This window comes from Microdochium trichocladiopsis, assembly GCF_020744255.1.
Source record: "Microdochium trichocladiopsis strain MPI-CAGE-CH-0230 chromosome Unknown B0I36scaffold_7, whole genome shotgun sequence".
In the NCBI taxonomy this organism is placed as follows: Eukaryota; Fungi; Ascomycota; class Sordariomycetes; order Xylariales; family Microdochiaceae; genus Microdochium; species Microdochium trichocladiopsis.
The window spans coordinates 1,158,258-1,183,218 of NW_025763550.1; the positions used below are offsets into that span (position 1 = coordinate 1,158,258).

Consider the following 24,961-nt stretch of genomic DNA (forward strand, 5'->3'; position numbering starts at 1 on the left):
TTTTCAGTCCAGTCCATGAGAACCGCCCCACCGTGGGCAGGGTCAGTCGCCGAGGTACTGGGAAAGCTGTGCGATGCATGCAGTGCTCGGCGGTTGGGGCAGCTGACAGGAAGAACAAATATATTCAAGGACGACAATGTCAGACCTGTAGACCCTTGGACAAAGATGGCCTGTTGGACTTGCAGCACTTTTGGTATCCCTCTGATGGAATCTCGATTTATGCTGTCAGAGCAATTGGATACTGATAAGTGCAGACTGGATGATGGCGGCTGAATGACAGGTGGAAAAGACAAAGCCGAGAGTAATGGGTTCTCCAAACGGACTCCCCACCAAGTTGTGGCCAGGCCAATGACTGCGTGCCGCTTCAGCTGCTCCCCCGCGCCGCATCGGCGGGTCTGAAGGGGACTTGGATCGTGCTTTGGGTCTGGCGCGCGTACCTAGATGCCCCTCCAATGACGGGGGTCGCGGACCAGGGGTTGTTGGGGGTTGCAAGAGCAACACGGGAGGTCAACAGAACACCAGCATGCTCAACCTCATTGACATCACACCCCTCCTGGAGGGGGTAGACGGGAGTTGATGGGTGCCGCCTCGTAGTGGAAAATCTCTGCTGCCGAATCAACTGCAGTCATCGGTGCTCCGGTCGGTCGATAAGCCGCCCAATGGAGTTTTGAGCACTGTTATACCGGTTGAAGCTGTGGTCGATCCTTGTGTGCAGCGTCATACGTCCATGTGATGTGATGAGGGTGAGCATGGGCGAGTCTTCACCGCAATGAGTGGATCTTGCTGGCGGCTCGTCAGGAGACAGTGCGGAGGTTTCATACATTTTGGGAGGCACCCCTGGGAGAGCCTGGATCACTTCTATTTGCAGTCACCATCATCAGTAGTTGACCACGGACGGCCTGAGATCGTCCTTGCAGCCGTCGCTTCTCTCCAGTGGCTTATCTAAAAACCTTGTGTTTCGAGACGCCGTCGTGGAGCACGATCAAACTCAATGCTGACGTTAGTGTCCCCGGGGCAGATGGCCTCGTCGATAGAGTGGCTACAACGCCTGTCGTGAGTAGCTACGCCGAGCGGTGCCCCGGTGCTCTGTCGCTCGCTGTGATAGACTGTGCCTCGGACAGGAGGAAGCCTGGTGGGCTGCACGCAGGTCTCAGTCCAGATCCAGCTCTGCCGCGAAGCTGCCGCCGTGGGGTGGGGGCAAGCGGTGGGAGGGGCCCGGCCGGAAGTACCAGATACCGCATCGTGAGGGGCTAGCCTGGCGTTGCTTGGTGCGCCAAGCATGCATGTCGCGGGCGGGTCGCAAGTCGTTGAGACAAGCGGGCAGCTCGGCACTGTCGCGCACTTGCTTCTGATTACCACGCTGGCGCCGTGGCAGCTTCGCCAGAGAGAAGCTCCAGGATACCTAGGTCTCCGCTTTCTTTTGCCCCGGCTCGCGACGTCTGGGTTGGTTGTCACAGCTGCTCGCTATCTCTGCCATCCATTGCGGTGGTTGTGCCTATGCCCACACCCGGTCGTCGTGTTAGTCGAGCAATGGCCGTGGCTGACGACGTTGTCTTGGGGCCTTCGTGCTCATAGGCACAAGGCAGAGCTGCCTCAAGCTAGTCCGGCATGCTGCGAGCTTAAGAGCCCCCTCGCCCTCCCCCCTCGTGCCAGAGCCCCCTCTCGCTCCTGTGATCCCTTTGTTTTCTTGCTCTGAGAGAAAACCTTCTGCTGCCTCTTCCTCCGAGACCATTGCTGGCAATCGTGAAGAGCCAGCTCGTATCGATTCAGATCCCATCCCGTCTCGACCTGCCAGACTGCCGAGGTCCTTGACGCAATCCACCCCCACCAACCCATTAGCTTGTGCTTGCACTTGCTCAGACTCGCAGCGGCGGCCACTGAGTGAACGCGGGGCTTGACAACAGCTCAAGTTCGTTCTCCCGCTTTCGTGCCTTAGGTAAGTGGGATGACAGAAGGAAGGCACGCCCCGCCGGTGCTCCCGGGCGCGGGGAATCCTCTGTGTTTGCGGCCCCCAGCATCCTTGTGATCTCTTTCTGGGTTCCGGCCAGTCTTTGCTGCTGCTGCTGCCCAGGACAAGATCCTATGGTTCGTGTGCGAGCCATTGATCTCTGCGACTCGTCTTATACGACCCGAACCCCTGTGCTCCGTACTGCGCACGCATCTTGTATGCCAAGCAAGTCTCGCTAAGACATCTCTCATCTGCAGCGCTGTAGTCTTATTCTTCCACGCAAGCCACGACCAAGACGACCAATTGGTCAGCGAACCATGGCGGACATCCAGGAGCTCAAGTCGCTGGCCGCAGCTCGCGAGGCGGCTGGTCAGCCAATTGACGAGGATGCCTTTGAGGAGGGCGTCGCTCCCAAGGACATGAAGACTGCCCACCACATCCGTGCCAACAGCTCCATCATGCAGCTCAACAAGATCCTCGGTGCGTCTCACCACGTAAAGAATGAGCTTCGGAGCTCAGATCAAAGATGCAAGCGCTGACTTAGACTTTTCTTTTTATGGACTGCAGTGGCCAACAGAGGCGAAATTCGTAAGTCTTGCCGCAGCTCTCACACGGCGGCGTGGTGTCCGGACGCATACTAATAGCCATGACAGCCATTCGTATCTTCAGAACTGCCCACGAGCTTTCACTGCACACTATCGCGGTATTCAGTCATGAAGATCGTCTCAGCATGCACAGGCAAAAGGCGGACGAGGCGTACATGATTGGCAAGCGGGGCCAGTACACTCCAGTCGGTGCTTACCTCGCTGGTGACGAAATCATCAAGATTGCGGTCGAGCATGGCGCTCAGATGATCCACCCCGGCTATGGTTTCCTCTCTGAGAACGCCGGATTCGCGCGCAATGTTGAAAAGGCTGGCCTTATCGTAAGTTGGGTTCTAAGCTTGATCCGCAAGATTGCCATTTGTTGGTTGCCCGCCTGACCTAGCTTCATCCTGCAGTTCATTGGACCCTCGCCCGACGTCATTGATTCCCTGGGCGACAAGGTCTCTGCTCGCAAGCTCGCGATCGCCGCAGGCGTTCCTGTCGTGCCCGGTACGGAGGGGGCCGTCGAGAGCTTCGAAGCCGTAAAGGCCTTCACAGACGAGTATGGCTTTCCCATCATCATCAAGGCCGCCTACGGTGGTGGTGGCCGTGGTATGCGTGTCGTGCGCGAGCAGTCCAGCCTCAAGGAGCACTTTGAGCGTGCGACTTCCGAGGCCAAGACTGCTTTCGGCAACGGCACCGTCTTCGTTGAGCGCTTCCTCGACAAGCCCAAGCACATTGAGGTCCAGCTTCTCGGTGACAACCACGGCAACATTGTCCACTTGTACGAGCGTGACTGCTCCGTCCAGCGCCGTCACCAGAAAGTTGTGGAGATTGCCCCGGCCAAGGATCTGCCAGTGGAGACCCGTGATGCCATCCTGGCTGATGCGGTAAAGCTCGCTAAGTCCGTCAACTACCGCAATGCGGGTACTGCTGAGTTCCTGGTCGACCAGCAAAACCGCTACTACTTTATCGAGATCAACCCCCGTATCCAGGTCGAGCACACAATCACTGAGGAGATCACCGGCATCGACATTGTCGCCGCTCAGATCCAGATTGCTGCGGGCGCCACGTTGGAGCAGCTCGGCCTTACCCAAGACCGCATCTCCACTCGGGGTTTCGCTATCCAATGCCGAATCACCACCGAGGACCCCGCCAAGCAGTTCCAGCCCGACACAGGCAAGATTGAGGTTTACCGCTCTGCCGGTGGTAACGGTGTCCGTCTCGACGGCGGCAACGGCTTTGCTGGTGCTGTCATTACCCCATACTACGACTCCATGCTGGTCAAGTGCACATGCCATGGCTCCACATATGAGATCGCCCGCCGGAAGGTCCTCCGTGCGCTGATCGAGTTCCGTGTCCGCGGTGTCAAGACCAACATTCCCTTTTTGGGCTCCCTGCTGACTCACCCCACTTTCATCGACGGCAACTGCTGGACAACCTTCATCGACGACACTCCCCAGCTCTTTGACCTCATTGGAAGCCAGAACCGTGCCCAGAAGCTGCTTGCCTACCTTGGCGACGTTGCCGTCAACGGCAGCAGCATCAAGGGCCAAGTCGGCGAGCCCAAGTTCAAGGGTGACTTCATCCTGCCCGAGCTCCTTGACGGGGCCGGCAACAAGATTGACACTTCGGAGCCTTGCACCAAGGGATGGAGACAGATCTTCCTTGATCAGGGCCCCAAGGCTTTCGCCAAGGCCGTCCGTCAGAACAAGGGCTGCTTGCTCATGGATACCACCTGGCGTGATGCCCACCAGTCTCTCTTGGCCACTCGTGTTCGCACCGTCGATCTGCTGGGCATTGCCAAGGAGACCAGCCATGCCCTGTCCAACCTCTACAGTCTCGAGTGCTGGGGCGGTGCCACTTTCGACGTTGCCATGCGCTTCCTCTACGAGGACCCCTGGGACCGTCTTCGCAAGATGAGAAAGCTTGTGCCCAACATCCCCTTCCAGATGCTGCTCCGTGGCGCCAACGGTGTTGCCTACGCCTCGCTGCCTGACAATGCCATCGATCACTTTGTCAAGCAGGCCAAGGACAACGGTGTCGATATCTTCAGAGTTTTTGATGCTTTGAACGACATTGACCAGCTCGAGGTTGGTATTAAGGCTGTGCAAAAGGCCGGCGGTATCTGCGAAGGGACTGTGTGTTACTCAGGCGACAGCAAGTCTCCCCGTTCCCAATTTTGATTTCTTCTGACCATTTGCTAACATATTCTTCTAGTGTTGGTAAGTTTGGTCTCTACCCGGACCGCCCCTTGAAGCCCGCATCTTTCGAAGATCTTCTGTGGACCTGTCAAGTCTTGGATGCTCTGCCTCTCTGAGTACCCTTTGCGGGACTTATGGATCTTGCTATTGAGACTTGAATCCTGAACCCTCTGAACCCTCTGAACCCTCTAGTTCCTAATCAGCAAAGCTAACCGCATTATTCTAATCATAGAACCCCAAGAAGAAGTACAACCTTGAGTACTACCTCTCCCTTGTGGAGAAGCTTGTCGCCCTCGACATTGATGTCCTCGGCATCAAGGACATGGCCGGTGTCCTCAAGCCTCATGCTGCGACTCTTCTCATTGGCTCGATTCGCGAGAAGTATCCTGATCTGCCCATTCACGTCCACACTCAGTAAGTTTCCTCAGTCATCATCATGAATATTTACTGACTTTTTTCTCAGCGACTCGGCCGGTACTGGTGTTGCTTCCATGGTTGCTTGCGCCAAGGCTGGTGCCGACGCCGTCGATGCCGCCACAGATAGCTTGAGTGGCATGACCTCGCAGCCAAGCATCAACGCCATCATCGCCTCTCTGGAAGGCTCTGACTTGGACCCTGGCTTGAACCCAGCTCACGTCCGGGCTCTTGACAGCTACTGGCAGCAGCTTCGCCTGCTCTACTCGCCTTTCGAGGCTCATCTCCCCGGACCTGACCCGGAGGTCTACGAGCACGAAATTCCTGGTAAGTTCTCTGCATGGCCCACCCTAAGATAGACTACTAACAACAACCAGGTGGTCAATTGACCAACATGATGTTTCAGGCCCAGCAGCTCGGTCTCGGAACTCAATGGGCCGAGACCAAGAAGGCCTACGAGCACGCCAACGATCTGCTTGGCGACATTGTCAAGGTCACGCCGACGTCCAAGGTTGTCGGCGACTTGGCGCAGTTCATGGTCTCCAACAAGCTGTCCGCTCAGGATGTTGTTGATCGCGCCGAGGAGCTCGATTTCCCTGGTTCCGTCTTGGAGTTCCTGGAAGGAATGATGGGCCAGCCATACGGGGGGTTCCCTGAGCCTCTGCGCTCGAAGGCTCTGCGCAACCGTCGCAAGTTTGAAAAGCGTCCCGGCCTGTACCTCGACCCAGTCGACTTCAAGAAGGTCCGCTCCGAGCTCACTCAGAAATGGGGCCGTATCAGCGAATGCGACCTCGCCTCTCACCTCATGTACCCGAAGGTCTTTGACGACTACAAGAAGTTTGTTCAGAAGTATGGCGATCTGTCTGTTCTGCCCACCAAATACTTCTTGTCAGCTCCCAAGATCGATGAGGAGTTCCACGTCGAGCTGGAGAAGGGCAAGACGTTGATTCTCAAGCTTCTCGCAGTCGGCCCCTTGTCCGAGTCTACTGGCCAGCGCGATGTCTTCTTCGAGATGAACGGCGAAATGCGCCAGGTCACCGTTGACGACAACAAGGCCAGCGTTGAGAACATCAGCCGGCCCAAGGCTGATGCCAGTGACTCGAGCCAGGTCGGCGCCCCCATGGCCGGTGTTCTTGTCGAGCTTAGAGTGCAGGAGGGATCGGAGGTCAAGAAGGGCGACCCCTTGGCTGTGCTGAGTGCTATGAAGATGGTAAGGTTTTGATTCGCAGACGTTACTGTCGTCCATCCGCTAACTCGTTCCAGGAAATGGTCATCTCTGCGCCGCACAACGGAAAGGTCTCGGGTCTGCAGGTTAAGGAGGGCGACTCTGTCGACGGCTCTGACTTGGTCTGCAAGATCGCCAAGGCATGAGTGGAAGGTCTCAGAACGCAGCCGTGGCGGGATGATCGGCAGTCACGTTCGTCAGGGTCTACAAGTACACGGGAGGACGAAAGCATGATTAACGATGCAGGTAGTAGCTCTATTTGAATCATTGCTAAGTGCCCGTTGTGCATGGCCCGATGTCTCACACGCCCTTGGTTGTATTGTAAAGTGCCAAGTAGTGACAAGCCTTTGACGGTACATTATCGTACCCACAAGTGAACCCAACTGCATTCCACGTTGGTCACGGTCCTCGGCAAAAAATAATGTCCATATCTGATATTCCTCCTTCCCATTCGCAGGACATCCTCCCACGCAGGCCTACTTCCCGAAAGAGTAAATGTAGTTTCAAAACATCTCCATTGGGGCAATACTAATTGGGGACTCATTTAACTAGGGCGAGATATAAAGACGAGTGTGAGAGTTTCTTTTTCATAAAAAAGAAATAAGGAGATAAGCCAAAAAAGCAATTTGAAGCCGTTAACCAAGGCATTTATTGCAGATGTGAACTGACGGGAGTATGATGCAGATTGCCCAATAGAGGTGGCCGGGGGTGGGGGGAGTCGTGGGGGAGCACGGATTGGTGCCAGTGCGTATTTCTTCCACACTGGGAAGGCTCGACCGGGCGCGCGTGTCACAAGCAGCAGAGCATTCCCAAATCTCACAACAGCAAAGAGAAAAAGCTGACCAACAATACTCGACAACGTCATCATCTACAGGAGCAAAACTTCACAAAGTGACAAAAAATTGGGTTGATGAGGACGAGACTCGAACTCGCGCGGGTTGCCCCATCAGGAAGTAACTTGTTAAGGTAACCTTAACCTGACGCCATAACCAACTCGGCCACCTCACCAGATGTTGTTGAAAGAGGCGGCTCTTATCCCAATACAGATGCCCTGTGCTGGAGGACCAGATTAATTGGGAGTGTTTTCTGTCGTCTAGTCCTGCCAACCCGTCTACCTCTAACTCACAGGCTGCGTGCGGGCTATGTGACGAAAAGTCTCGGCTTAATAATCACCGTAAATATCTTTTGGGGAAAGTGCAATATCGTAGTGTCGGTAGAGGTTCATCTACGTAGCGCTTGTGTCTCTGTGCACAGTAAGAGTTCCTCGAAGGTGCCAGATGGCTAGCCCTGGGGCGACAGCCTAAAGTGCGGGCGGGAGATCGTCAAAGCAGCAGCAGTTGGAATATTTCAGGATATCTTCGCTCTCCACATGCTTTGGGTTTCTTTTCCAGTCAGTGACACTTGATATCAGACAGAAGGCAACGTGAGCCCTGCTGTTTTTATCTCAGATGTAACAGTAGTGAGCCGTGATGCAGTTTGCCTCGAGGATTGTGCATCGCTTGGTGGGATTGGAAACATAATTACTTCTCAATGCTAGAACGTTTATTTATTTATTTACACTTGGGCTCGTGTTATTGGTTTCGGGAAAAGGAAACCCTTCGACGACGAGTTCAACTGGTTGACCACAAAGCCGGGCTGTGAAAACTCTGCTTGCACCTTGCTCCTCGACGGGATGGCTCAACACGAACACTGGTGACTTTGTCGGGGCCTGATACATACAGCTACGTACAGTGCCGATGCAAAGCTCTGTGCTTAATACCGCAGTTTGAAGCATCAACGACGCTCTCTAAGTGTTTGAAGCGACGGGCTGCACGCAGCTTTTCGTGCGAAGCACTGTTTCACGGAGCCTTCGAATCTCTCAAATTCAAGGTACCTATCAGACTAAGGATAAAAGAATAGGTTACGGTATCTACAAAGCCACAAGACCCAGAAAAGAAAAAAAGAGAAGGCCCCTTCGCATGGCTGCTCATTATTCTAGCTTTCTGCAATTCTCGTGGGTTCTCATGATCTAACCAGCGATGGCGATGTGCTGGATAGTATCTCGATCTGTGTCTCTGCCTCAGCATGCTCTTCCGTGGGGCTCACGTCACGACAGCCGTCTTCGCCAGCAGACTGAGCTGTGTCAGGAGTTCTCTGATGAGGCTCCGGCATAGCAGACGATGGCGGCGAGGCACCAATGTTAGCTATTGGCAGCGCTTCCTCAGACGAGGATGAGAGTGGCAGCTCTAAGGAAGAAGACGATGAAGATGCCGACGACGCCCACGAAGACAGCCGCATCGCGGCGACTTCCGTGCCGCCGCTGCCTCTGTGGCCGTGAAGGAAGGCATCGAAATCCGCGGACGCGGTCGAGTGCTTGGCCAGGTGCGCGGACCTTCTGCTACGACTGTTGTTGCTGTTGCTGCTGGCGCTGCCGGTGGACATCTCGCTGGTCGAGACTTGGCGTGACGCGGATGGTGACAAGGTGTAAGATGCTGATGGCCTCCTGTCTTCTATGATTGCGTCTCCGCTTTGAGTGCCAAACGAGACATCACTGACGATGCTTGCCGCACTCTGTTTCCGTGGTGGGCACTCGAGGGCACTATTGGGCTTGTTGCCGCTCGAGGCGGCCTTGCTGCTCGAGGTGCCGAGCAGCGGCGACAGGACGACCTCAAAGATGGGCTTCATGCCCATGCTCGACACGGCGATGAGCCCGAGCCCCGGCTCCAGCAGGAGCAGACTGGCGTAGAACGAGCTGATGTTGTTGTCGTTGGTGGGCCAGTCGTCCCAAACGCGGAACACGAGGCGGAGAAAGGCGCAGATGAGGGTCCTACAACGACGGCAAAACGAGTTAGTGATCATCGGTCTTGGTTTTGCAAAATTGATCATGCTATATCGGACGCAAGCGTGTGCCGGGTTGGGTCGGATGATGCGGAAAGGGCAGAACAGAGGCAGAGAGGACGAAGAAGACCAAGCAGAATCCCCAAAAAACCCGCTCTTGCACGACTTACAGAATACCAATGGCAAAGATGCAAAACACTCCGGCCTTGTACCTCCACCCTATCCTCAGCCGCCACACCATCGGCACGGGCAACAAGAAGATGACAATCTCATTGAGGAGGTTGAGCGTCGACATGGCAATCTCGGCCCTGAGCGCGGCCTCCGGGCCCGCGCAGTGCGTCTGGATGGCGGTGAGGTCGCAGGACCACAGGATCTTGATGTCCGGGGCGCACCAGAGCACGTTGAGCAGGAGAAGCGCGAGCATGAGCACCCCGGAGAAGACCATGGTCGCGTAGGCGATGTAGCGGAAGACCCTATTCTGGGAGAAGATCCGCGACATTGTCCAGATGATGCTCAGCTTGACTGCGGCCACTGCCATGGTGTACATGATCATCAAGGCGATTGTGGCCTGGAGAGGCGGCAGCAAAAGAAGATGTCAGTTCCAGTGGCCTCATTGTCTTCTGAGAAAGTGCTAGTGCATGAAGCGACCTCACCTTCCTCATACACACAAAAGGAAGGTCGTGGTTGACGCACCTGATCCCGCCGCTCGAGGTGATACCATTGGAGAACCTCGTTCGGGTAGTTGGCTGCCCCAACAATAGCACGGATCGCGTACGCCGCGACATCGCCATAGAAGCAAAGCAGCGCGAAGAGCTGCAGCCAGTCTTCAAACATGAGCCGGATCTTGAGGATCTTGATGCGGCAGTAGAGGCGGGCCGCCATCCACGCCGTCGTCCATCCGACCAGGACGAGCCCCGTGATGAAGGGCCCCAGCGACTTGGGGCTCAGCGGGACATAGTCTTCATAGATCTGGCCGTTGCTGGCGTCTGGACTCGCCATGTCGAAAAAGGGAGCGGCTCGAGAGAAGGTGGTCTGTCGGAATGAAGGGACAGGAACGACATGGCTGTCGAGACCGGCGATGAACAGACCATCTGATCCTTAAAGCAACGGGCTTCAAGATAGGTGGGGGTCATGCTGCCCGTCCCAAAACCTCTCGACCATTTGATGGCGATGCTGCTATTTGCGGAGCCTCTTCCGTGGCGATTGCAAGCCTACATGGGGGACGAGTGGGCCAGGGGTTCTCTCGCCCCGATCTTCACGACTCGCATGTGATGTTGAAGCACCTAAAGTATCCAGATACATGGCCGTCCTTCTTAAATATGCCGAGAGGATCTCGTCATCTGTCAAGGTACTACGTAGCGGCCGCTCTGTTGGAGGTGTCCCCGTAAGCAGACAAATCGTGGCGGCATGGCTAAGCCTATAGTTGACGCCCAAAGGCCCAGGGGTGAACAATACCTAACGTCGTATTGGCAGTCGATCATGCACTCCAGGGTGGTAGCGGCCGTTGATCAGTCAGGCGTGCCCGGTACATAAATCGAGTGACAACGCTGCCTCGGCTGCTCAAGCGAGATTTGACATGTCTACGGGATCTGGCAGGCGCAAATGGTGGGAGACTCTGCCAGACTTACACCCTGGCATCCCTGTGTTGTGGAAACAAGATCCAGAAAAGTCGGCCCGCACGAGGTCCCTCAATTTTGTCGGAGAGATACCTAGACCACGGCAGATAACAAACCTCGAGATAACCTTTGCTCCACACACCTGTCTCCAGAATCCACGCTTGCACCTCCCAATATCGCCCGGCGGGAATGCTCTTCGTGGATTGATGGTCACGGTTCTACATGGAGTGTCCAGTCTGCTGCCTGCAGTGATGATCAAGTCGCTTCTGGGAGGACTCGTTGTTCTTGGAGGGATAATGCTTACTGTGCCAGCTCCTCCTCGCCCCTGCTGCCCACGCCTCGGCAGTTGGGACCAGGATATCATGTATCGTGGGGTGCGGCTGAGTAACCAACCACGCTGCCCCCACGGAAAGACCACCCGTGGACCACGTTGCCCGTCCCAGAACGTCCACACTTTTGTCCCCCACCGGAACAACCACCACGTTGCCCCCACGAACTGAGTCTCTCGTGCAAGACCTGTCCGAGAGTGCCAGCACAACCTATATCGTGGATCACCGGAACCTTCGGCAATGGGAGGCCCTCGATCAACGACAAAAGGGAATGTAAATTGAAGTATAGAAACATAATTACAGGCCCGCGCTGTAGGCGGTGTCTATCGGTCCAACTGGCGCGGGCTGTTTTGTGATGTTGTACAGCTATTGTACCTGGCTTCTCTAGAAACTCATGGTGTCTGGGGGTATCAAATCATTCCTTTATATCTCCCTCCCTCGTCTTGGTAGCAGCGCCTACAATCGGCGCAGGCTCCAGAAGAATCCCAGGCGCAACGGCCTTTTCTTCCTCGCCCCCCTCGTAGATCTCCTCTATGATCTCACCCGGTGCGCGGATGATTGGGCTGAATTGGTCAACCTCCTCAATTTCCTCCTCCCCCTCCTCTTCCATGGTGGGCACCTCGGCAATCTCTTCATCTTCCTCTTGAATGGGAAGTTCTCCGCTACGCCGACCAAGGCCGCTACCACTGGCGCTGCGGCTATGGCCGGCAGACCTTGAGGCGCTAGGGGACGGGTGATGATGCTGCTGGCTTCCGAACGAGAGCATTGGGCCCTTGAAAAGATTGCGTTTCCGCTTTGCAAACAAGACGGCGCCAGACCCAAAGGGGTTTGGCGAGCTCGGCGGACGGTCCATCCCACTGCTGCCCGAAGGCATCGTCTCGTTAAAGTCGAAACTCAACACCGGTCCGCGTACCAGCCGGATGTTGGAAGGAAACGAGGTACTCGTCGGTGTGTTGGGCAGCACTTTGACTGAGTGATGCGGTGATCTTCCTGGTGTTCTAGACGTGGATATCGACCCGGCAGAGCTTGTTGAGCTGGCCTTGGAATGTGTGTGTTGATGGTGCGGCATCGTTCGAATTGAGGACAAGGACGATGACGTAGACTTCCTTCCACGTAAGCCAGACGTGCGGCGAACCGTAGATCTCGGTGTCAATGGTCCTGGCGACAACGAAAGGCGCTTGTACGATGCTGAAGAAAGCCGTGGCGGTGCCTGCGAACCTGGAGTGCCCAAAGGGGCGGAGATGGTCTGGTTGCTGTCATGAGTATTTATCGACAACCCTCGCCCAGCTCCACGGCCATCACTGTTGTACAGCCTTGGCGAATTGTTGCCAGAGTTGGCTGGCGCAGTTGCTGAAGTCGGATACTTGCTTGTCTGCGGCCGAGGACTAGGTTGCTTCGAGCTCTTGCCGCCATTGTCGGATTGGGCATCCTTCGGCACCAGATTCGGGGTGGAGAAGCTGCCTCGCTTGTTCGGCTTGTGCTTCCGGGTGCTCTCGCGTATCCAATGAGTCCAGTGTCTCCATTGCGCGATGATGGCCTGTGTGGGTCGCTTTCGCGTCTTCTGTGGTTGGTTCTCCAATTTCGCACTTGCAGCATGGAGTGCATCCGCAGTCGTGACTAGGTGTAGCGTCGAGCCGCGAGACCTCGCGCTTCTGAGTATGCCTTCCTTTGGAGGTGGCACTGGACGGCGGTGACGTGACGTGCTGGGTGAGCGTAGGGAGTCCTTGTCAATGGGAGGCGGCGGCAGTTCACCGTCATTCAACTGCTGTTTCCGCTCCCTCGCCTCGGGCAGGTCCGGCAGATCCGTAATGGCGTAATCAGAGTAGTGGGCGCTCCTCCTCTCTGGGCGTCCCCTAGAGCGTGTCCTTGGGAGAGGGAGCTGATCGAGATGGCCGTTTGGGTCCTCGTCGAGTATAGGGGCCATGCGCTCCAGCTTGCTTGATGCGGCTGACCATCGCCGTGATGTCCTCTTCTCCGCCTCCTTCTCCTTCTGTCTCTTTTCCCGCCGCTTCGCTTTCCGTTCCTCCTTTTCCAAAAGAAGAGTCCACCACCCAGCAAGTGCGTCGCAACGCCTCGAAATAACGCTCTCGATGACAGCGTCAATGTCGACGCCAGCACCTCGCATGCGCTGCAACGTTTCCTTTTCGAGAGCGGTGGTGAATGGGGCTGGCTGGTGCAGCTTCAGGATTGCCTGCTGCTGGGGCGCGTGCTCGGCAAGAAAAGGGTGACAGAGGAGGTCTGGCAGCGTAGGTCGCAGAAGTGGCCGTCGGGAAAGCAACTGCTTTAAAAGCGTGACAGCCTCGGCAGGAAGGTGTTCGGGGTATTTGGGGTCTTCCGTCAGGATCTTCTGCCGTGTCACGTTATCGTCATCGTCGTCGAACGGGAGTTCCCCACACAGAAGCGCGTACAGAATCACACCCAAGCTCCAGACGTCGACTTTCTCTCCAGCATACTTCTCCCCTTTCAACATTTCTGGTGCCGAATAACATATTGTGCCACAGAAGGTCTGGAGATAGTTCGACTTGCCCTCGTACTCGCGCGTAAACCCAAAGTCCACCAATTTGACATTCTCATGCTTGTCGAGCAGGATGTTTTCGAGTTTCAGATCTCGGTGTACACATTGTTGTTGGTGGACAAAGGAGACGGCGCCGACGAGTTGTGTAAAAGTTTTCTGGACCTTTTCCACTGGCAGAGGGCCATGCTTGAGGAGATAGTTGTAAAGCTCGTCGCCTGCGGACCACAGTTAGCTTGTGCAATCCACGCTGCATGTTGTAGTGGGCGCCAAACTTGCCTGGACAGTACTCGAGAACCAGCCAGACCAGATTCTCCGTGACAATGACTTCGTACAGGCGAGCTATGTGGGGGTGAACGAATTGGCGATGGTGATGGATTTCTCGGGCAAGATTCGAGTCGTCTTTCTTCGCGGACTTGAGCACGACTTTCGAGCCGTTGGTGAGCTTGTGTGTGGCGAGGTACACCTTGCCGAAGGAGCCTTTGCCTATGAGCCTCCCAAGGGTATAGTTGCCAACATTTTTAAGGTCCTTGTTGGAGAATTCACTGCGAATCGTCAGCAGAGCAGCCACCAAGTAGGGACGGGAAGCCTAGAGAGACCTACTCAAGGAGTGCTTGATACGAGTTGGCGAGCTGCGGCCGTTGAACGCACTTTGGTCAGCGATTGTTGTTGTTTTGCGCCAGAAGTCCCCAGCCGTTGTCTATGCTCTCTGGTTCTTACCTTCGCCTTCTTCCCCGTGGCATCAGCCTTTGTTTTTGCCGTCTGCATCTCCTACGCCGGTCCACGTGACCCCGCGCCTGCCACAGGCCGGGCCACCCTTCTCGATATGTTTCCAGAAAGCCGTTTTCGAAGCTTGAATATGGGAAGGAATGGTTCGGTTGTCCGGGAAAGCTCGGTCTGCAGTAGAGGGGTGTTTCGACGCGTCCAATTATGGGTTCGGTGACCTGAAGCAACTGATCGCAGCCGAGCAACGGCTCTTTTCGTGTGGGGAGGTCCGCGTGTTGGAGGAGCGGCGCGGTTCGTTATGGGCAAAGTTGCGGATGCCGGTTCGAGGCCGTGTGGGGAGGGCTGGACACGCGACAGGAGCTGCCGATGCGCGCGACGGCACAGGATCGAGTATTGAGCGGTATCCGGGGAGCTGACGGCAGCGTGGTTGAAGGCGGAGGGGACAAGTGAAGCGCAGCCCGAGTTGGGGACGTTGAAGCTGTCAGGCTGGGCTGGTGCTGGCACGCAGCCCGGACGGGTTGCGGTCTGGCGTGGTGCGCTTGCCTGCCTGCCTGCCTGCAAGGGCAGGGATCTGGAAAAGGGGAAGAACGGGGAGGCGAGCTGCTGCTGGGCGGACGAAGCTGCACGGGCGGGCCTGTGACGTGTGTGTGCCCGCGCGCAGCCTGCCCCGGGGAATGCGATGCGATGCTGCGAGCTGCTTCTGGGGCTTGGGCACGAGGCTGTGGCAAGCTGTTCCGAGCTGTCCAACGTGGTTTTGCTGCGTCGAGGATGACACCAGGCAAAACGCCTTAACAGCAGCACTAAGATGGTCCAGTCGCTAGCACTGCACGATCCGCCATGCGCGGACGACTTGACAAGCCTCGCGAGCTGGCAGTGCCCGTCCCGGGGCCACTGCCGCAATGGACCACGCTATGCCCAAAAAGAGGCGGTCATTTCTCCAGACACATGTGCCGCTCCCTCCCTGCACAGGACATCAATCACATCACGCGCACAAACCCGTCCGCTTCCCACATCCTCCTCCTTTGTGGTCTCGAGTATGAAGCCCTCATGAGATAACAAGAGCACTAGTTACCTGCGCTTTGCGGGCGCCCGATGCCCACATCTTGGTTCAGCAAGCATGCATGCATTTTCGACCACCATGCATGCATTTTCGACCACCTCACCTCACAGCATGAATCTCACCAAATACCCGTATGCACGAGAGATAGCCTGATGATGGTCCCATTGTGTTGAATTTGTTGCTGCCACGAGGCAGCCTGGAGCAAACGGCTGTTTCAAACTCCTCTCCGGCCGTGGCTCTCAATCACAGACGGCAGACCACAGAGACAAGACCCGCAGAAGGTGTCCAAGCAAGGCACGAGACGGTGACAGCACAGCTTGCCTCCATCCAAAAGACGACAAGAAAGACGATGCCAACAAATCGTTGTGAGTTGCTGCACCCAAAAGGATTGGTCTCAGCGCATAAGCAAGCATTGCTGGATGTTGGATGCAACGCTTGCACATTGCCTGCACACTTGGAAACTGGCGGCTGAAGTGAGTGGCAGTGAAAGCCGATGGTGGCAGCAGTACTACGCCGATCCAGAAATCCCGACTAACAACGGAACCTCGACTCTGCGACAAACCACCTATTCGGGCAGGTCTGTGGGGGTCTGGGGACAGGTCATTGGTGGGCCATTCGCGGCAGAGAGCCACACCACGTGCTACTGCTGGATGAGATTTGCTTGCAGCACGTCGGCCCAGGCACCGGCAAATAGTCTGACAGTGGACTCCAAGACTTCTTCTCAAGCAGAGAAGAGAGGGGAGATGAGGGAGACGGGCAGATTCCAAACCCAATGACGATCACCGAGGTTGAGCGAGACGAGCAGCCTAGTGTTCTCAGTAGCAAGCGATTTTCAGCTATCAGCAAGTTTGCACGGCGAGAAAGAAACCTTGACGGTCGCCAAGATAGTTTCGGGACGTACTGACTCGAGACTGAAGTCCACGGGTAGTCTTCATCTTATCGGGATCGCAGTTGTTGGCATTTCTAGCTGACCTCGGGAGCTGGTCCGCCACTGCAGCAGCACTCCTGTCGTGGATGACATGAACGCTCGGGGACGCAAGCTCACCTACCAGCGATGGATGTGGCACTTATGCTCCCAATTTTTTGAACTGCCTTTCGACATAAAAGCCACGGGGGCAAATGGCAGTCTACGAGCACGAGGCACTTGCACAAGTTCTCCATGGAACCCGAGTCGAGCACTTGATCTAATTAGAGCTAGCCCAGCAGGAGAGTTGTGATGGCTCCTTCCCCAGACATAGCGACATGTGGTCCGGATGATTGGGCGAGACTGTCCCTCGCGCCCCACTTGACTTGCATATCAAGGGTCCCCCACTTTTTTACGCACGATCAAACATCCCATCATGTGTATCTCCATGACAAGAGAACTTCAAGCTATTGCTAGAGGGACACTACAGCGAGGCGTCCGCCAACTGGTGAGCCCGACATCTTCCTGTATTGTCGCCCTATGGCCCACCCGGCCAGGACCCGCCCTATCGATGAGGGGCTCGACAGGCCAAGCCAGCGGGGTAGCTGTTCTATGCAGCCTGCGCCTCAGGGTCCTTTGACGAGGAGAGTGCCGCGTTCTCGACATTGTATTGGACAATCCCACCCTGCTTCACCATCGAGACGATCAGCTGAGAGACCCGTAGAACCCTCGTCAAGCACCAAAAGCGGCCGGGCAGACCAAGCTCGAAGTAGGCTCGCGTGAGCGCTTCTACAGCGGCATCGATGCTCTGACCCCTCACCCGTATCTCGCCTCTTGCCAGGATCAGATTGGTCAGTCTGGACTCGTGGCAGCGAGATAGGGGGCTTGATGGCTCCGAAGTGGACAGAATGCCTTGGCCGTGGCGTTCCTGAGCGGTTTTGCTCGCGGGCATATAACATTCTCGTCCACGCGATCATGTTTTACCCCTCTGTCTCCTTCTTGTCACTTAACTCCCATTTGTCCGTTCAACATCTTTCGACCTTGACGGTAACATTCAACCGTTCCCCTCTCGCCGCACTCTAACAGCAATGCGAGAGTACCATGGATTTTCCTGGTGGTAACATTCTGCCGGCTACGCCGCAAGCCAAAATCTACATCGCTGGTGCTGCCGTCGTCCTCTTTGTTGGCGTCTGCATCTCGAGCGTCAAGTCGAGGCCCGCAAAGACTGCTGAGAACCCCAGCCTTCTCAAGTCTCTGTGGCTCTTCGCATACTCCTGCTTCCTGAAGCCTCACAGCGGAGACGCTAAGCACAACCAGCAAGATGCGCTTGAGAGCTTCTACAAGGGGCAGGCTGGTGCCTACGACACCACCCGCAAGGCCCTGCTCAAGGGTCGCGAGGACATGCTGGCTTTAGCCGCTGCTCAGCTCAACTTCAGAGCGCAGGAGAGCGGCTCGAATTCCAAGAGGCGTGTCTGGGTCGATGTTTGTGGCATTTCCCTATCTCTCTGCATCATCAAATCTGCAACGACTAACCGCACGTAGGTGGGCGGTGGCACTGGCTTCAACATTGAGACGATGGCCCAGTTTGTGGATGTGCCCACATTCTTCGACAGTGTCTACCTCGTGGACTTTTCGCCATCCCTCTGCGAGGTTGCCAGGAGGCGGTTCGAGCGCCTTGGCTGGAAGAACGTCAAGGTTGTTTGCCAAGATGCTAGGAAGTTTCGCCTGGAAGACCATGAACCAGCCTCCCAGGGAGACCGTCCTCGCTCTCCAGGCCTCAGTTACTTCTCCCAGAAACGTCCCACCACTGGAGGGGCCAGCCTGATTACTATGTCTTACAGCTTGTCAATGATGGTAAGTTGTCCTCAAGCCAACTTCCCCCTGTAGGCCATGTCTAACGTCTTGCCTGCAGCCTGACTATTACTCGATCGTTGACTCGCTCTCCCCACTTCTCGCCTCCAACGGTATCGTTGGCGTCGTCGACTTTTATGTCCAGTCTCAGGTCGACATCAGCTTTCGAAATTACACAGGGGGCAGTGTTAACCGCCACGTCAACTTCTTCGGACGCACGTTCTGGCGAGCCTGGTTCGACCTCGACCGTGTCGTTCTCGAGCCCGGCCGCCGCGACTATGTCGAGTACAGCTTTGGTACCATTCTCAACCTCAACAACCGTAATTACGCACTCGGCGCGATCCCCTACTACATCTGGATCGGCACCCACAAGCAGCCTATTTCGAGTAGTCTCCCCCACGAGATCGTGGAGAAAGTCGATGCTCTCGTCACCGAGTCGCCTTACCTTCACCCTGCCAATCACTCGAAGGCACTGTCCCGAGCAGTTGAGAAGGCGGCCCCCGAGCTGCGCTCCAAGGCCTTCGATGCCGCCATTGTGAACTTGTCTGCCAACCTCCCATTGCCGTCCTTCTTTTACCAGAACCACCACTACCGGATCTACTACGATGATCAACTCCAGAAGCACAAGCAGTTCAACGACGAGTATATCTATGCTTTCACCTGGGAAGACACTCGCGTCGACGAGCGTATCTTGAACCTCAAATCGGACGACGTTATCCTTGCCATCTGCAGTGCCGGTGACAACATCCTGTCCTACGCTCTGCAGAGCCCCGCAAGAGTGCACGCCGTCGACCTCAACCCTACCCAGTGCCACCTACTTGAACTCAAGGTGGCCGCGTACCACTCGCTGTCGTACGAAGACTTCTGGAAGATCTTTGGCGAGGGCAAACACCCCGAGTTCCGGTCTCTCTTGCTGCAGAAAATGTCTCCCCATTTGTCTAGCCGAGCGTTCCAGTATTGGTACAACAACTCACACATCTTCACGAAGCTCAAGGGTGGGCTCTACGACACCGGTGGCTCCAAGCACGCTATCCGAATCTTCGCGTGGATCACGTTTGTCTTTGGCTGCCGGAGGGCCGTCAAGGAGTTGCTGGCTGCCAAGACGCTCAATGAACAGCGTGAGATCTGGCGCAACAAGATCCGCCCAGCACTCTTGTCCCGCCTTGTGTCCAAGTTCGTTGTCAGCCAAGAATCCTTCTTATGGACCGCCCTCGGAGTGCCCAAGAACCAGCTGGCCATTCTCGAGGCGGACCATGCCGTATCGCCGGCCGTCTGCGGTGAAAACCCCACGGCCAAGAACACCCGGTCCCACGCCATCTGGGAGTATATGGTCAACACCCTTGACCCCATGATGGAGCAGACGCATATCGGCACAGACAACCCGTACTACTACGTCTGCGCCGAGGGAAAGTTTTCGCCACGGTGCCACCTGGACTACCTCTCGAGGCAGGCGCACGCCAAACTCTCTCAGCCTGGTGCTTTTGATGGCCTCCGCATCCACACCGACGAGCTCGAGGAGGTCATTGCACGTATCGCCCCCGGTACTCTGACGGTAGCTGTTGTCATGGACAGCATGGACTGGTTCGACCCTGGCTCCACTGCCGCCACGACCCAGATTTGCAAACTGAACCGTGCCTTGAAGATTGGTGGCCGCGTCATGTGCCGGTCTTCTGGCCTCAAGCCATGGTACCTGAAAGAGTTTGAGAAGTACGGGTTCGTCGCCAAGTGCCACGGCTCACGTGAGAATGGCGCCTGCATTGACCGCGTCAACATGTATGCCTCGTGCTGGATCATGACCAAGCGTGAGCACCTGCCTCCAGCGACCCCAGCGGCCGATGGAATGGTTGGACCAGAAATCTCCGCGCTCGAGATCTGATGGCTCCATCAAATGGTGTGCCCTCGAGAAAGAAGTTGCGCACATCCAAGACTGTCCAACACAGCCTGGTGGAAGGGAAGAGCAGCTTGTAACAGACGCTCTGAGGATCAAAACACGGGTGTGAAAGTGTCGCAGCTACGAAAAGCTTGATGTATAGTCTTTATCCGATACCATTTTAGCGATATACCACGAGATGTCCATTGACTCTTGATGGATCCAAAAACATGGAGCCATTTGCAGGACTTGTGATCGATCTTGTCTGGGGTGCCTCAAAGGCTGGGGTCCTGGCCCGCGCAAGCCACAGAGCTGCACCGCCACATGTGGCACCGCTACGTGCCTTCAGGAGGGTGTCCGTAGTGCGCTCTGAATTTTTGGCCCATGGGCTGACGCCTGCCCCACCGCTGGAGTTGGGAGTGAGTTGGGAACTGCCGCCTTCTCGAGTTTGGCACAGGGACCAGAAGCCCCAGGGCCAGTTTCAGCGCTGCCATCATAAAACCTCCTGCCAGCCAGCTGCCTGTCCTTGCAACAAACCCCCCAAACAAACACGACTTTTGACCGTGCAGGAGCATTTGATCGAAAACGATATTCCTCTCTGCCCGTTCGCTTGCTTGCACACGACTTCTGCCTGGTTGCAAAGTCGAGTCCCGTAATTCAATCCGCCGACCCCTCGTCCGAGCCGGCCCCGCGAAGCCATCTTTTTTCGAGGTCACCGTCACCCGCCCATCTTCCTCTGTCGCATAACGCCGACCAACTCGCGACACCTTCCTCAGGCACAGCCGCTCACGTCGCGCTTGCCACATCAGCAGCATCTGCGGATTGCACCTTCCTCGCTCGAGAATCTCTCGGCACGCTTCAACTCCCAGCTAGTCGCAAATTCCTGCGTAGACTAGCATCATCCGACAATACCTCTTCTTCCAACATACACCACCACCAACATGGCTGAACAAGTCGACCTCACCACCATCCCCATCGACAACCCCGATGGAGAGAAGAACGACTCTGGCGCGCCTGCCGCCGACGACAAGGTCGTGACTGTTTTCCACGACAAGGACAACTTCAACGTCAAGCACCCGCTGCAGAACAAGTGGACTCTGTGGTTCACGAAGCCGTCGACAGGAAAGGTAAGCTCACGACCTGATCACGCTCCTCGAACCGGAGAAAGCGAATTGCTCACACGTGAACCATCGACTTAGGGCGATAACTGGAACGATCTTCTCAAGGAAGTCATCACCTTTAACTCAGTTGAGGAGTTCTGGGGCATTTATGTAAGATTCTGTCCCTGACGGTTCTGTCCGTAGCCCGCACGCCTAATTTTCGCCTCATCATAGAACAACATTGCCGGAGTATCCGATCTCGCCCTCAAGTCAGATTACCACCTCTTCAAGGAGGGCGTACGGCCAGAATGGGAGGACCCCCAAAACAAGCACGGTGGCAAGTGGTCCTACAGCTTCAAGGAGAAGCGCAACGTCGACATAAACGAGATTTGGTTGCACACAATGCTCGGCGCTGTCGGCGAGACCCTCGAGGACGAGGATGACGGAGAGGTCATGGGCGTTGTTGTCAACGTCCGCAAGGCCTTCTTCCGTGTCGGCGTGTGGACTCGCACCATCGGCAAGGCCATTCCGGGCCGTGGCGACGGTGACGTCGCTGGTGGCAAGGGCCGGCCGCAGGCCAAGGGCCAGGAGATTCTGATGAACATTGGCAGAAGATTCAAGGAGATCCTGCAGCTGCCTCCCAGCGAGGCTGTCGAGTTCTCTGGACACACCGACTCTGCGCACAGCGGAAGCACGAGAGCCAAGGCGAAGTTCACCGTCTAAGATTGCAATAGCTGCAAGAGCATGTGGCCCGAATGGAGCTGGGGCCGTAGCTTTTAGCTAAGGGCTATTCTACTTGCACGACTTTTTTTATTCCCCGGCAATCAGTGTCATGACTGCGTGCGAAAGGTTGGCAGGTTGACAAGGGAAGGACCGATTTTGAGCGAAACGACAAAATATTACTGCATGGGAATTGACGGCCCCGAGGCTATGAACATGACCAAGGCAATCAGGGAGTATGAACATTCTAGTCCTTAATAGACGGCGCAGAATTTGGGATCACGATTTCGCTAAAGTGCTTGATGACAACTTCGCGCCAGTGCGCAGTGCTGGCATGTGACTTGCTAATGGCCTGCTACTATTCATGTGCGGAGCTTGCAGTTTGATATTGAGGTGTGATTCATCGCTCAAGATGGGTGAAACATGAACGCCAAAGTAGATGCGACTATATACAGACATTAGGGAGTTGACGTTGATGAACAGCACTGTTGTAATGTTTGTCGTCGTCTTCCGTCTCCCTAGTGCAAGGCCCTCTTTCTTTAACAATGAAGAAAAAGCCAGCCCACCAGGAAATCTAAATTCTCACAGGCTCACTCACACACAATTTTCCTACAACTCGTCTCCGGAAAAGTCATCGCTAAACACTGCCTTGACAAGCTCCTTCTTGTTGATCTTGCCCATGGCGTTCCTCGGGATGTTGTCCACGACCCTGAGGATCTGGGGGATCTTGTAGTTGGCGAGCCTGCCCTTGAGCGCGCGCCGCATGTCCATGGGCTTCCAGCTGCCGCCGCCGGCCACAAACTCCCCGTCGAGGATGACGACGGCGCCGACCTTCTGGCCCCACTTGCCGCTGGGCACGGCGAGGACGGCGCACTCGCTGACCTCGGGCAGGGAGAGCATCTCGCGCTCGACCTCTAGCGCCGAGACCTTTTCGCCGCCGGACTTGATGATGTCGGCCGACTGGCGGCCGAGGATAAAGTACATGGTGTTGTTATTTGTTGTTGCTCCCCCAGCGGCGGCCGCAGTGGCGGCGGTGACCCAGTCGCCAGACTTTGAGACGCCGCGGGCCACGGCGCTCTCGGGGACGGGCCGCCGGACCGCGACGTCGCCCGTCTTGAACCACCTGCGCTGGTCCGGGTCCTGCGGGTCCGCGGGGACAAACTCCTTGGCCGTGGCGGCCGGGTTGCGCCAGTACTCGCTAAAGACGTTTGCGCCGCGGAGCTGGATCTCGCCCTGGCGCTCCTTGCCCGTCACCGGGTCGGTCTCCTCGCCCGGCAGGATCACCGTGGCAGTGTTGGTCTCCTCGTCCGTCTCGACGAGCCGGGCCTGGACTCCCGGGAGCGGCCAGCCGACGCTGCCGTCGATGCGGTCGCCAAAGTCGAGCCCGCACGACAGGGCCATGCCGACCTCGGTCATGCCGTAGCGCTCGAGCAGCACGTTGCCCAGGGAGAGCTCCTTCCACGCGCGTTTCACGGGCGTGGGCAGCGCCGCGGACCCGGAGATGCTGACCCGCATGTGCTCGGGGGAAACGGCCTTGCGGCAGGCCTCTGCGAAGCGGGCCGTCGCGGGGGACTGTTCGAGCAGCTTGTGCGTCGAGATGAGGCGGGTGTATACCGTGGGGACGACGGTGAAGAAGGTGATTTTCTCGCGGCGCATGTTGGCAAACTTGTCGGCCGCGTCGTTGCCGTTAACACTGCCGTTGGTGGCGGCCGGGGCGGCGGGATCGGCTTCGAGGAACGGATTGGCGAACCGCCGCCACACGGCGTCGGCGTTGAACGGGAACAGGAACTCGATGGTGCTGCCGGCCAAGAGCGGCGTGATGACGGCGTTTACGGTGCCGTGGATGTGGTGCAGCGGCAGGACGTGCAGCAGCCGGTCCTCCGGGGTGTACCGCCACGCCTGCTTCAGGGCCGAGCTCTGTGCCGTCAGCGCGCTCTCGGGGATCAGCACGCCCTTGGGCCGGTTCGTCGTGCCGGACGTGTAGAGCATCATGGCGGCCTGGCCGGCGTCGGAGCCCTCTGAGAGGGAGACTGCCTCGTAATAGGGACTGCCGGTGTTGCTGGAGGATGAAGAGGAAACGCCCATGTGCTTGGGAATCTCGACCACCTTGGGGTTCGGATTTGGCGACGCCTCGGGCCATGCTGTGGAGAGCACCTCGTTGACCTTTGCGGCGAATTTGGGCGAGTGGACAAGGAGCAGCGCCTCGGCGTGCGAGATGATGTACTGCAGCTCTGGCGCGGGGAAGGGCGGCGAGAGCGGCAGGGCTACGGCGCGCGCAGCCAGGATGGCGAGGAATGTGACTGTTGCCGGACGGTGTCAGCAATTGGTCTTCTTGTGGCCCTTTAAGTGACCTCTGCGAGTCGGTAACCGAATAGGGAGACGGTATATTATCACATACCAACATAGTCGTAGCTGTTTTCGACAAGAAAGGCGACCCGCTCGCCCTCAATGTTGGTGCGGCCGGCAGCATCGTATAGCCGCTCGCGGGCACGGTAGATGTCTGGGAGAAGTTCGCCGTAGGTGAAGGAGCGACCGGAAAGGCAGTGAACCACGGCTGTGGACTTTGGGTTGTGCTGGGAGATGGCCTCAAAGAGAGGCAGCCTTGGGAGGGTGAGGCTGGGGACGGTCGAGCCCATCCTGGCGAAATACCTTGGGGATGTGAGAGGTGACTTGAGAATAGCTCGTGAGGTGGATGTTGCTGCCACAGCTCTCGCCGGCGAAATCACGATAGGTATGGGACAAGGCGTGGTGGTTAGGAGGGGTCGGCGCGAAGAAGTGTGAAGGGATCGAGAGGAAGGCGGCGGCCGGACAATTAAAGGCCGACGCCGGGGACCGGGCCGGCGGAGGGCAGCAGCAAGCGTGGGGACGAGGGTCTCGACAGCGGCATGAGCTGCGGGAGGAGCAGCAGAGGTGACGGCAACGACGCGCTGGACGAGACAGCGCGGCGCACCAATCAGGGCCATGTCGGGGAGCCGGGACAGGAAAGGGAGGGGAGGGAGCGCCGGGGACGACCTCGGGAGCAGAGAGGGAGCTCTGCCAGCACGGGAGAGGCGCCTGGTGGAGAGGCAGCGGCGAACAGAC

General features: G+C 56.8%; 6 protein-coding genes and 1 non-coding gene across 7 annotated transcripts; 3 read left to right on the top strand and 4 right to left on the bottom strand.

The window, feature by feature from the left end:
* Positions 1 to 2,265: 2,265 nt before the first annotated feature.
* On the top strand, positions 2,266 to 6,521 carry B0I36DRAFT_246273 (pyruvate carboxylase; the record flags this gene model as incomplete). The annotated part of the gene is made up of 9 exons (XM_046150218.1): positions 2,266 to 2,428; positions 2,516 to 2,536; positions 2,602 to 2,873; positions 2,949 to 4,696; positions 4,763 to 4,766; positions 4,969 to 5,150; positions 5,200 to 5,477; positions 5,528 to 6,360; positions 6,414 to 6,521. 9 exons carry the CDS (start codon positions 2,266 to 2,268, stop codon positions 6,519 to 6,521), a joined length of 3,609 nt encoding a protein of 1,202 aa, XP_046010335.1.
* A 762-nt stretch (positions 6,522 to 7,283) lies between these two features.
* B0I36DRAFT_t124 lies at positions 7,284 to 7,383 on the bottom strand. Its single transcript has one exon. It is a non-coding gene; the product is annotated as a tRNA-Leu (tRNA).
* An 828-nt stretch (positions 7,384 to 8,211) lies between these two features.
* Positions 8,212 to 10,690, bottom strand: B0I36DRAFT_432783 (uncharacterized protein). Its single transcript, XM_046162645.1, has 4 exons — positions 10,648 to 10,690; positions 9,886 to 10,559; positions 9,363 to 9,760; positions 8,212 to 9,181 (listed from the first exon to the last, which is right to left on the bottom strand). Exons 2-4 carry the CDS (start codon positions 10,189 to 10,191, stop codon positions 8,377 to 8,379), a joined length of 1,509 nt encoding a protein of 502 aa, XP_046010336.1. The 5' UTR covers positions 10,192 to 10,559; positions 10,648 to 10,690; the 3' UTR covers positions 8,212 to 8,376.
* Positions 10,691 to 11,393: 703 nt separating this feature from the next.
* Positions 11,394 to 14,843, bottom strand: B0I36DRAFT_385533 (uncharacterized protein). Its single transcript, XM_046161071.1, has 4 exons — positions 14,370 to 14,843; positions 14,253 to 14,281; positions 13,929 to 14,194; positions 11,394 to 13,867 (listed from the first exon to the last, which is right to left on the bottom strand). Exons 1-4 carry the CDS (start codon positions 14,415 to 14,417, stop codon positions 11,553 to 11,555), a joined length of 2,658 nt encoding a protein of 885 aa, XP_046010337.1. The 5' UTR covers positions 14,418 to 14,843; the 3' UTR covers positions 11,394 to 11,552.
* A 2,597-nt stretch (positions 14,844 to 17,440) lies between these two features.
* B0I36DRAFT_364730 (uncharacterized protein) lies at positions 17,441 to 20,066 on the top strand (the record flags this gene model as incomplete). Its single annotated transcript, XM_046159021.1, has 3 exons — positions 17,441 to 17,821; positions 17,882 to 18,193; positions 18,252 to 20,066. The coding sequence occupies 3 exons, from the start codon at positions 17,441 to 17,443 to the stop codon at positions 20,064 to 20,066; spliced, it is 2,508 nt and encodes an 835-aa protein (XP_046010338.1).
* A 793-nt stretch (positions 20,067 to 20,859) lies between these two features.
* Positions 20,860 to 21,927, top strand: B0I36DRAFT_139932 (eukaryotic translation initiation factor 4E). Its single transcript, XM_046148349.1, has 3 exons — positions 20,860 to 21,187; positions 21,260 to 21,331; positions 21,395 to 21,927. The coding sequence occupies exons 1-3, from the start codon at positions 21,002 to 21,004 to the stop codon at positions 21,881 to 21,883; spliced, it is 747 nt and encodes a 248-aa protein (XP_046010339.1). The 5' UTR covers positions 20,860 to 21,001; the 3' UTR covers positions 21,884 to 21,927.
* A 562-nt stretch (positions 21,928 to 22,489) lies between these two features.
* On the bottom strand, positions 22,490 to 24,516 carry B0I36DRAFT_375365 (uncharacterized protein; the record flags this gene model as incomplete). The annotated part of the gene is made up of 2 exons (XM_046160362.1): positions 22,490 to 24,180; positions 24,279 to 24,516. The coding sequence occupies 2 exons, from the start codon at positions 24,514 to 24,516 to the stop codon at positions 22,490 to 22,492; spliced, it is 1,929 nt and encodes a 642-aa protein (XP_046010340.1).
* Positions 24,517 to 24,961: the final 445 nt, after the last annotated feature.